Here is an 11,853-nt window from a genome sequence, read left to right as displayed (position 1 = left end):
AGGTGGATGGATTATCTTGACAAAGGAGAAATGCTCACTAACAGGGATGTAAAGTGCCAAACTGTCATCAAGGCAAAGGGTGGCTACCTTGAAGAATCTCCAATATAACATATATTTTGATTTGTTTAACCCTTTTTTGGTAACTAGATGATTCCATATGTGTTACTTTTGACTGGTACTGTATGTATATATACACTACCGGTCAAAAGTTTTAGAACACATATTCATTCAAGGTTTTTTTCTTTATTTTTTACTATTTTCTACATTGTAGAATAATAGTGAAGACATCGAAACTATGAAATAACACATATGGAATCATGCAGCAACCAAAAAAGTGTATATTTATATTTTAGATTCTTCAGAGTAGCCACCCTTTGCCTTGATGACAGCTTTGCACACTCTTGGGATTTTCTCAACCAGCTTCACCTGGAATGCTTTTCCAACAGTCTTGAAGGAGTTCCCACATATGCTGAGCACTTGTTGGCTGCTTTTCCTTCACTCTGCAGTCCAACTCATCCCAAACCATCACAATTGGGTTGAGGTTGGGTGATTGTGGAGGCCAGGTCATCTGATGCAGCACTCCATCGCTCTCCTTCTTGGTCAAATAGCCCATACATAGCCTGGAGGTGTGTTGGGTCATTGTCTTTTTAAAAAACAAATGATAGTCCCACTAAGCCCAAACCAGATAGTTTTGCGTATCGCTGCAGAATGCTGTGGTAGCCATGCTGGTTAAGTGTGCTTTGAATTCTAAATAAATCGTAGACAGTGTCACCAGCAAAGCACCCCCACACCATAACACCTTATCCTCCATGCTTTACGGTGGGAAATACACATGCGGAGATCATCCATTCACCCACACCGCGTCTCACAAAGACACGGCGGTTGGAACCAAAAATCTTCAATTTGGACTCCAGACCAAATTACAAATTTCCACCGGTCTAATGTCCATTGCTCGTGTTTCTTGGCCCAAGCAACTTTTTTATTGTTATTGGTGTCCTTTAGTGCTTTCTTTATAGCAATTTCGACCATGAAGGCCTGATTCACACAGTCTCCCCTGAACAGTTGATATTGAGATGTGTCTGTTACTTGAACTCGGTGAAGCATTTATTTGGGCTGCAATTTCTGAGGCTGGTAACTCTAATGAACTTATCCTCTGCAGCAGAGGTAACTCTGGGTCTTCCATTCCTGTGGCGGTCCTCATGAGAGCCAGTTTCATCATAGTGCTAGATGGTTTTTGCGACTGCACTTGAAGAAACTTGTTCTTGAAATGTTCCGGATTGACTGACCTTCATGTCGTAAAGTAATGATGGACTGTCATTTTGCTTTTCTTATTTGAGCTGTTCTTGCCATAAGATGGACTTGGTCTTTTACCAAATGTATCTTCTGTATATCCCCCCTACCTTGTCACAACACAACTGATTGGCTCAAATGCAATAAGGTAAGAAATTCCACAAATTAACTTTTAAGAAGGCACACCTGTTAATTGAAACGCATTCCAGGTGAATACCTCATGAAGCTGGTTGAGAGAATGCCAAGAGTTTGCAAAGGGTGGCTATTTGAAGAATCTCAAATCTATTTTTATTTGTTTCAACACTTTTTTGGTTACTACATGATTCCATGTGTTATTTCGTAGTTTATGTCTTCACTCTTATTCTACAATGTAGAAAATAGTAAAAATAAAGAAAAACCCTTGAATGTGTAGGTGTTCTAAAACTTGTGATGGTAGTGTATATATATACCTAATACACATTACATAAGATAATACAGTCGACCACCTCCAATATATTTAGTTCATCTGCCTGTCTGCTACCAGCTCCGCGGTTGCATGCGGAAACTGACGCTACAATTTCAGAGGGACAAAAAAAAAGAGGGTTATTATGGGAGGTTGATGCGAGTAGCTACTGTAAATTCACTTTGAGGGAAATTCTGCAATTGCTCAACACATTTCTGAATGCCACATAAAACGACCAGTCTCAATACAGCTACCAATGCAGCATTCGAGTCTAATCAGCTAGCTAGCTGACAGCGTTGACCCCCCCTCGCCGGATGTTATGGTGATGACCGAAGCCTTTGCAGAAGCTGTTAGTTAGCTACGGACATTCAATACGCATTGAACTTGCTAGCCAGCTAACTATTATTGAAAAACTGACATCAAAGGTACAAACAAAGAGACGCTGGACTTGGAACTTCGCATAGAGGTCAGAGTAGTTCAAATATTAATTTGAGCTAAAAAAAATCAATTCGACAATCCGTCTCGTGCTTCATATCACATTTCCGTGCAAGATGATGCATCAATCTTTTTCAATGAGCTAACTAGCTACCGTTAGCCATCTTTGCTCGTTTACTGCGTCACTTGTTTCGCCAGATAACATGTGGTTTACTTTTAGTCAGATAATTGTCTACAGATGAAATCATAACTAAAATGAGCAAATCATGCTTGAACTATTTGAATTTAATGATAACGTAGCTAGCTAGATAACGTTAGCTGTTGTGCTAGTTGTGTGCATGCTAAATCGGTATACTTCGTAGACATTTTTTTTGATAGATTGTACACGAAATGGAGACCATGATTAAACAGAAATGTAGCCAACGTTAGCATAAATAATTGCAGTTTCCACATGAATGGACGGTTTTGACTGAGGTATCAGTCAGCCTATTGTTATTGATCTATCACTGAGCCCCACAATTCTTAGCGATAGTGGCCATGCTGGTAATAGTTTTTGCGCAGAGGAAGAGGCGAAGCGAGAGGCATAACTGGGCCCAAAACCTGTCTTCTCCAGCAGGTGGTGTTTTGTTTCTTTCTGCTCACCAAGCGAGAAGCTTTTCGTTGGAGTTCAATGAGTGTCGAATTTGGTCAACAAAAAATGTAATGGTTTATTTGCTACATGAGGCTTATTTGATCGAATAGAAGTTTCGTAATGCATAGATTGTTACGACTACTGATATATGTAGGACAGGTGTCATCCCGGTAACTTTGAAAGAAAAAAAAAAACGCACTATATGGAAGTTGTTCCTGTCGTTCACCCGCGTCTCTGCCCTCTCATTGGCTAGAATGGTCCCACCTGATATTGCCTCCAACCGACTGCCTTCCATTTTTGAAGACATTTATTATCGTTTTTATAGCGGCCACTTGAGTATCTGGTCAATATAATGGATAATCTGTGACTGCAGTCTGTAAACTGAATTTGTTATCTATCACTAGTTATGTTGGTGCCATCTTCCCAATGTAATGACGACATTTACACAGCCAAATCCCTCTGTCAATGAGTTTCGAAAGTGAGGAACAGTGGTAGGCATATAACAATTTATTGTTAAATTGTATTATCGATGGTTTTGGCAAACAATGTCTTCATCATGGGGTGCAGGTGGGATTTCAGAAGAAAATGACTTGAACTGACTTGAATTTGACCTGAATTTAGAGAACTACTTCACTCCATCACCCCCCATGTGCTTCTCTGTCCAACAACAGTCTATCCTGTCAACTGGATAATGAAATGGGCATCTACTTTGCCTACAGATTTGTTTTTAGTCCTCAATTTGATGTGGGAAGTATAACAATTCTCTCCCTAATAGAGTATTTCCGGTAATAAAGTGTCAGTATGTTACTGTGCTAGCATGGAAATACACATTTTGCTTGTTTACCTAATACAGCTCTGTTTTCTTTCAAGGTATGGACCTGATCTGAGGAGAGAGGTGCTGGATATGGCTGAAGGGATTGACATTGGCGAAATGCACTCCTTCGACCTAGTTCCAAGTGCTGAAGCAAAAAAGAGACCCAATTCATCAGATGGCAGTGAGTGATTTTGGTTCTTCAGATTAAACTTCTTGCCACATCTTAACAAATTTTGGATGTTGTTGAAGTATTTTGCTTATCTACTGGAAGGTGGCAAATAACTTAACTCAACATAATGTATACTATATGCTTTTTTTATTGTTATATTATTGTTATATACTTGTCATTGATTGATTCTCTGATTTGTTCTTTAATGTTAGGAGAAGAGCCAATGAGGAAGATGCCGGTGTCCAAATTTTGTTCCAGGCCGCTGTTTGAGCCTGTGCACTTTGTTAGTGGTGGCAGCAGTGGCGGGTCTGGTAATGATGAGAAGGAGAATGACAAGGAGCGCCGGAGGAGTGAGGTGAACAGTTTGAGACAGCGGGACTCTGACCGTCCCTCTTATGGCAGCAACCGAGCTCAGGGCTCCTCTGCAGCTAGACCAGCATTTGACAGAGTTTCATCATACGGTTCTTCTTCTGACTTTTGGAGGGACAGAGATGGACAAAGTGATAGAGAGAGAGATCGAGACATACCGTCAGGTAGCACAAGTGGTTTAGGTTATGGGAGCCGAGGATCCACTTCAAATTATATGACTAAAGTGCAGCAGGACTACTCAGACAGATATGAAGCCCATAGCACTAGGCAGCCGGACTCATATTCTCAGGCCCCTAGGTTTGATGGATATGGAGGGGGCAGTCGGTCAGGGTGCTGGGGGGATTCAGGACGCCAAGGCCTTGGCTTCGGGCATCAGGACAGAGGGCATCAGGACAGACCCTCGTCTAGCAGGCCATTCAGCAGAGTCTACAGTAGCCCAGGGAGGAGTAGCCCCTCCTCAGTTTCTGGGTCTTCTTCACAACCCATCCCCATATCTCAAGCCGTACTGGATGAAAAGCAGAGGCTGATCAATAGTGTGGCATCTGCCATAGCTGTCACTTTAAGAGACCCCGCCTTCATGTGTGGAGCTGAATCTCCAAACTACAATTTCATGCTAAGCCGTAGCATCCAGGCCTGTAAGACCAACCCAGAGTACATCTATGTCAACCTCAAAGATATCCCTCCAGCAGACCTACCCAAGAACAGGAAAGTACCAACTGATGGCTATGCCTGTGAGCTGAGATGCCAGTGTGTTTACCTTGCTACTGGATACTCTGGAAGCAAAAACGGTGCCAGGGACCGTGCTTCTGAGCAGGCTATTAAGCTTTTCTTTAAACAGGTGGAGGTCCGTGTAGTGCAGCGCAAATTCAAACACTCCTTGGTCAATGATATTGTGGTCTGCCAGATTAACTGTCCTACCCCTGCTTTTCTACCGGCACTGCGTAATCCAGAGGATAAGCCGACGCCTAGCTCCAAGGGGCAATACGAGCCTGACAAACGCAAGCACTGGACCGATTTTGTCATTGTTGACAACGCTCATGATGCTATCTGCATTCTTAACAACTCTGCCGCCTTCAACCGCATGAAGATTGACTACAAGTTCGATGTGGTTCCCAACAGCAGTGCATGGCAATGTAGCGTGTACCTGCAGGACGAGCTAGTGGCACAGGCCAAGGGAAGTAAGAAGACATCTAAGCATACAGCAGCTGAAGAGGCAGTGAGGAAACTGCGCATGAACCAGGCAGCCCGGCAGCAACAACAACCACAGCAGTTCTCCCGAGGGAACAATCCCTCTGACCCATCGGGTGGCCGTTTCGGTCACCAGGGTGGTAGGAAGAAACACTTGAGTGAGCTGGTCATCCTAGAGAACTCAGACAATGCCATCTGCATCATTAATGACACTGCCCAGTTCAACAAGGTAGCTGCCGATTATAAGTTCACAGTGCTACCAGATCACCGCTGGAGGTGTGAGGTATACCTGGAGGGTCAGTATGTAGCGTCAGGCATTGGACCCAAGAAAACGGTGAAGCACATTGCAGCAGAGGAAGCCCTGGCCACACTCAGGCAGACACAGGCTGTGGTTAAATCTAACCTCAGGAAGGAGGGTAATGCTGACGCCCTCTCTCGCCACCAGATTCTGACGCGCTCTGGTGAGGAGGCCTCGAGACAGGAGATCAAGGAGGATAACATTGGGAATCAGCTACTCCGCAAGATGGGCTGGAAGGGTGGCGGATTGGGCCGGGAAGGGGAGGGCATCTCTGAACCCATAAAGGTCAAAGAGCAGTTCTCCAGAGAAGGACTGGGTATGGACATGGACAAGTCTGGGAATCAGCTCACCAAACGGAACATTGAGGACATCATCCGTAACTATGCCAGTTCAGACCGCCAGGACGACCTGCGCTTCTCCACTGAACTCAACAATGATGAACGCAAGCAGATCCACCAGATATCCCAGAAGTATGGCCTGCGGAGTAAGTCATATGGCCAGGGCAGGCTGCGCTTCCTCATTGTCAGTCGCAAAGTGCACAAAGACCAGCTCATTGGCCAGCTCCTGCAGGAAGGGCAGGTGGGACGCTACGAGCTGGTGAAACCTCAGGCCTCACACTGACTGGATGTTGTATAGCTCTAACAAACTACCGATGACCGATACTTCAGAACAAAAACAGGTGTGCCTGATCTGGGCAAAGGTTGTACTTTTATTGGGGATGTTTCAATCTTCTAGGCTTGTCTTTTGGGGAAATACTTCAGTGTTTTCTGCATTCCATTTCCTACAATTGCATATTTTCTGGCATTGTTTTAACGCTTCTTGTCATTCTACAATTTGGTCTTCTGTCAGCTTCACATTTGCACAATATGCTAGTGATTTGTGCTGTAACAGTTGATTAGTTATGTATCTTGACAAAAAGGCTCAAAACATTTTAGCAAATGTTTTTCATGGCTACAGAAATAGCCTAAACCAGCAGAATGCCCGCCATTTTACCTACACACGTTTCATTAGTAAAAATGTATATGGCATCACATCAAGTGACATCTCACTATATGCTGACATTGACTCATCTCTGACATAATACTTTCTATGTTATTATCCCCCCTTGGATAGTTAGATAATTGAAAAATAAAAGCTGCCTCCAAGACTTGTAATATGATCTTTGTCACATGGTAAAAGCGCAAGCTGTGATCCCTTTGAAATGTCAGATGTATACGTCTTAAGTGAATAGTTAACTTGTCTGCTTGTTTTCACAGCTGTAATAATGATCAATAAATTAAGTCTTATAATTGTCTACTGTCTGGACTTCAATACTTGTGAGTTGACTGATGTTTTCATCCAAATGCATTGGAATATTTATTTTTATATTAACACTCCTATGAACAATGACTATATTCCAGTTCTGTTCAATGTTTGCAGGTCTGTAAGTTTGTAGGAAAGGGCCTTCCCCAAATTGTTGCCACAAAGTTGGAAGCACAGAATCGTCTAGAATGTCATTGTATGCTGTAGAGTTAAGATTTCCCTTCACTGGAGGTAAGGGGCCTAGCCCGAACCATGAAAAACTGCCCCAGACCATTATTCCTCCTCCACCAAACGTTATAGTTGGCACTATGCATTGGGGCAGGTAGCATTCTCCTGGCATCCGCCAAACCCAGATTCGTCCGCCAGTCAGTGATGCGTGATTCAGATTAACAACTCATCAAGCTTTGATAATTTTAATCAGCTGTGTATTGCTAGGGCAAAAAAACTAAAATGTGCACCCAGGCAGAGCCCCAAAACCAAATTTGGGAAACCCTGGTCCAGTCTACATGAGATTATTATGGACGAGATCGAGAATATTTTTATTTGTCAGAGTCAAGCATCGATCATCATGTCACCAGAATAAGACCCTCGATATTTATTGGCTCATCACATGCACTTTTGCCCCCTGTGAAGTTAATCAGAACTTATTTCAACTGCAGCCTAATAAACTGCATAAACCGAGTTGTAGTGGGAAGATCACACACACCATATCACCACGACTCCAAATGTACTTTGATATTATGGTTATATCAATATTTACACATGAAGGCATTGCCACTGCCATTTCCCACATAATTCATTTTAACGACAAAAAAAAGATCCCACCATGTCAAACGAACAAATTATCTGGCATTTATAAAATTACACCGAAACATCCTTTTTCTATTACAGCTGTCGTGATTTTTTATATACACACACACATATACACACGACATTACTTTACTTGCATAAAACTGTGCATGGAAACATAGTTTTTTGTTGCAACATACAGTTACATGACTTTCGAAAGTGCACCAAGTACGTTCCTTTCTGAAACACTTGATTCCTGATGTATATCATTCATTGATGAAAGCGCCATTTGGCACAAAGCCCCGACAAGAACACAGTTTTTGCATGAAAAAAAGGATAGGATATTGAGATTGACATTGGTTGGTAATAGAAGTCCATGACAGGTTTTCATCATATTGTTTCTTAGTCTATATCATCCTAAAGCTTCAAAAAGGCAAATGGGTGAGAAGCTAGAAACAAAACATTCAAAGAATAGAAAATAAGAAAAAAAATGTGATCCACACAGCAAATCACACTGTAGAGGACTTAAAACCACTAAAATGACAAGATACAAAAGTAACTTCAAATGAACATACCTTTTTGTCTCAAGATAAAAAATATGGGGGTAAATGACATTGTAAGTAACCCAGATATAACAACGTACATTTACTTTAATAAAGATGTGCTCTTGTCCAGGAGGAGCATTCTGCATGAAGTGATACCACAACAACATACAAACCTCACTACAGACACACATAATGCGGAGAAAGATTCAAACCATGATGTGCATTTCATTTCCTTTATGAGATATTGGTCTTCTGTGTTTTCGTTTTGACTTGAGGCTGGATATTGTTCATTCTTTGTGAATGGTGAGGAGGTCAACAATCACGCCAACTCTGTTCCACGATGGCAGACACCCTCTTCTCATACTCCCGCTTGTTCTCCTGGTACAGCTGAGCTGCCTGGCTGTTGGCTGGGCTGTTCGGATTCGGCTCATCCAGTAAAGACTAGGACAATGCAATAAGACACTTTTCAATAACAGTATTCCTTTTTTATTTTATTTTTTAAAGCAATTGTTCCTAACATTGAATCAGACAACACCGATATTTGAGGACTAATTAAAGTACATCAAAAGATCTTTACGAGGTAAGAATCCAGCGATTTATGAGTATTTCCCACTGAAAATCTTTGGAGAATGTTGAGTATACCTGTATTGAAGTTAGGATTGAAGAAACATCATATGTCGGACTCCAGCGGTTCTGAAGAATGTCCAAGCATATACTACCATCTGCATAGACTGCACAATACAAAACATACATTTACTCTTCATAACAATGACTGGTGGATTGACTTGTTGACAAAGATTCAGCTGTTCCATTATAAAAGGATCCTGTAAGCAATAAGCATGTTTCTAAAATGCCGTTCCCACCTCCTATCCAAAAAAGAAAAACGTACCGTTTGGATGAAACATTTTGGAGACAAAACGCACTGTTGGAGGCTTGTTAGGGTACTCCTCTGTGAATTCTATTGTGAGTTTGAAAGTTCCTGAAATGAGAAAATGTATAAAGTGGGCACATCACACAAGGTTAACTGGTTAGCTTGACAATGACAACAATGGAGTTGGTATTGGCAAGAGCACAAACGGATCTGGGACCAAGCTAAAACAGAATGGCTTAAATTCAAAGTTGTTCTTGCTGCCAAATGTTTTGAGCAACCAAATAGCATAAGCATACTGTATTTGGCCAATACATTTTTGCAGCTATTCCAATACCAGAGGACATTATCTAGTATACAGAGAAAAAAATACTAAAGTACATAACTGCAACTCAATCACAGACATTCACTAGAACAGAGGATTACTGGTGGGCCTGATTAGCCCTTGATCACACATAAGAGTCATTAGACGAAGGGGTGTTCTGTAAGGGGCAGTTTTGTTAAGATCCCTGACGCTCGATCAGAACATTAACATGCATCGCGGTTTTGGAAGCATAAGGACCCTCCCTGCACACCTCGATAGGGGTTAGGGTTAGTGTTCCCACACAGACATATCTCCCTGTTACAGCGCTTGTTACGGAAAACAAATGGCAGACAAGAGACGACCACCTGTGCTAATTAGCAATCTAGCATGCGCCGAACACCTGTGGAACTCGGAATGTGTAGTTTTGTCAGATGGAGGCACACATAGCTGTATGGATCTGTGCTAAATTGCTAAGTGTAGCTTTTTTATTTTAAGCATTCTTTCTCGCTGATGAAAGACATGGGCCATATCAAAAGCCGTATTACAAGAAATGATTACCGACTTTTCTAAACGTTAAAACAGTGTAGGGAATCTAGTTCACGAGGCAGTCGTGGGCAAAGCTAATGGCTGAGAACTGTAGTGAGATGGCAGAATGCCACCTAGAGTTTGAGAGCTAGGGTCTGATAAGGCATATTCACTGACTGACATGTCATAAACAGATACAATCCCCTGGTTTTGACCCAAAAACCCAAGGGTTAACCCATTCACAGGCGTCATTCACTTGCTGGCAGGCAGTAATCTCAGCTCAACCATGCAACAGGTGAAAGAAGCTCATTCAGCTGGATTGCTGTACTTTTCCGATAAGACACCACCTGGTCTAAAATGTACTGTTCCAACTAGCAGGTCTCTCCCAATTAATTAGCCATTATCATGGTACTGATCACTTCCATTTGAGTTATCAAACATATACACCAAAATGTAGCAACGACAGAAAGTCAACACACAGCTAGCTAACGTTAGCTACTTACCATCTTCAAAAGGGGTTCCCTCTGGGCTGGGGGAAGAGAGAAAACAATTTCAATTTAGCTAAATCACCTGTGTCAACTAGCTTGATAGCCGAAGCATTTAAAGTTAACAGCTGTACTATAAGTAAATTGCTTGAAAATTAACAGAAAGTTCATGGCTAATAATACTCTACTTTGGATACACGTTGACATGTCATTGATGTGCGGGTACCGGCGTTTCTGTACCACACAACTCTACTTGTTCTAGCTAGTTACCTACTACTTTTAAAGTCCAGTCGCTTACCCAAAAATTACGGCATTCCACACCATGATATTGTTTTCAGAAGGGGCTCCACTAACTCCAGCAGGAGGGTCCTCTTGAAGCCTGATAATACGTTTATTTTCGATGGTTAGCATTAGTTAGCAGTTAGCTAGCTAATTAAATAGGCTAACTATAGAGCTAACTGGCATGGCTAGCTAACGTTCGCTACAACTTGAAACGATTAACCTGTAACGTTATCTTTACGTTAACAATCCAAGTATTAGCTAGTAACTTACGTTATCCAGTAGCAGATACGTTTGATAAAATAAAAGTTTACATTTAGCCAGCTAGCTGTGAAGTGAGCTAGCTAGCTAGCTTAATAGATTCACCTAGCCCTAACTAACGTTACTCTTCCCACGTACCGTTTAAAATCTCTCATTAAACGCCGTCTTGCTGGAGTTGACATCTTATTCAGTTGAAAAAGAGGTATGGATACAGTTAGAAGTTACACGTTTTAAAACAAACGAATTTCACAGTAATTATTATATTTCCAAAGATAGTGTTCCGCAATCTTTAGCTAGCTAGCCAAATATGTTTGTTTCTCGCTAGGAGTACGTTAGTAGGACATGATCTAGGCTAGGCACTACGCCGCGAAAGGGGGGTGAATACGAGGGCATAGTGAGTGTTGCCTGTCTTCGATTAGTTTAAATTAATCTGTAATTAAAATATACAAATAACGTATATTATTCAGTGAATATTCAACATAAAAATGTATTTGTACAAAAAACTTCCAAATTTCAATGGTCGAGTATGTTTGAATGTAGCTACCTTCACTCTCACGTTTGTTGTTCCCCTGTAACAATTACGTCAGATTTAGCGCGCGGTTGTTACCACAGCCACAAAGTCAAAATTGGCTCTATGGTAAAATTTAATGAAAACAAAAATGTGATTTTTGGTCTTAATTTAAGGTTATGTTTAGGGATACGGTTAAAATTGTGGTTAAGGGTAGGTTTGAAACAGTGGTATTCAAACATTTTCAGCGGGGACCCCATTTGTTCTGACTGAAATTCTGGGGACACCACACCAAATCTAATGACACAACCTTAAAATAGGTACATTTTGATTTTTAAATCAACAAATAAC

The 11,853-nt window shown here is 41.5% G+C and overlaps 2 protein-coding genes across 5 annotated transcripts; one reads left to right on the top strand and one right to left on the bottom strand.

Moving 5' to 3' along the window:
* Positions 1 to 1,836: 1,836 nt before the first annotated feature.
* On the top strand, positions 1,837 to 6,930 carry nkrf (NF-kappa B repressing factor). Of its 4 annotated transcripts, none has more exons than XM_014211758.3 (3): positions 1,837 to 2,054; positions 3,669 to 3,793; positions 3,994 to 6,930. In XM_014211758.3, the coding sequence occupies exons 1-3, from the start codon at positions 2,047 to 2,049 to the stop codon at positions 6,255 to 6,257; spliced, it is 2,397 nt and encodes a 798-aa protein (XP_014067233.1). In that variant the 5' UTR covers positions 1,837 to 2,046; the 3' UTR covers positions 6,258 to 6,930. The 4 variants fall into 4 exon arrangements, with proteins under 4 accessions (XP_014067233.1, XP_014067234.1, NP_001158819.1 ...); XM_014211759.2 differs by having other exon boundaries at positions 1,839 to 2,157; NM_001165347.1 differs by lacking the exon at positions 1,837 to 2,054 and adding an exon at positions 2,102 to 2,198 and having other exon boundaries at positions 3,994 to 6,929.
* Positions 6,931 to 7,335: 405 nt separating this feature from the next.
* On the bottom strand, positions 7,336 to 11,605 carry LOC106611512 (ubiquitin-conjugating enzyme E2 A). Its single transcript, XM_014211791.3, has 7 exons — positions 11,539 to 11,605; positions 11,133 to 11,176; positions 10,753 to 10,833; positions 10,473 to 10,498; positions 9,162 to 9,251; positions 8,915 to 9,003; positions 7,336 to 8,713 (listed from the first exon to the last, which is right to left on the bottom strand). The coding sequence occupies exons 2-7, from the start codon at positions 11,174 to 11,176 to the stop codon at positions 8,585 to 8,587; spliced, it is 459 nt and encodes a 152-aa protein (XP_014067266.1). The 5' UTR covers positions 11,539 to 11,605; the 3' UTR covers positions 7,336 to 8,584.
* Positions 11,606 to 11,853: the final 248 nt, after the last annotated feature.

The sequence above is a fragment of the Salmo salar genome, chromosome 09 (assembly GCF_965601325.2).
Source record: "Salmo salar chromosome 09, fSalSal1, whole genome shotgun sequence".
Lineage (NCBI taxonomy): Eukaryota > Metazoa > Chordata > Actinopteri > Salmoniformes > Salmonidae > Salmo > Salmo salar.
Note: the sequence above shows the minus strand (reverse complement) of the source record. Positions and strands in the feature narration are given on the sequence as shown.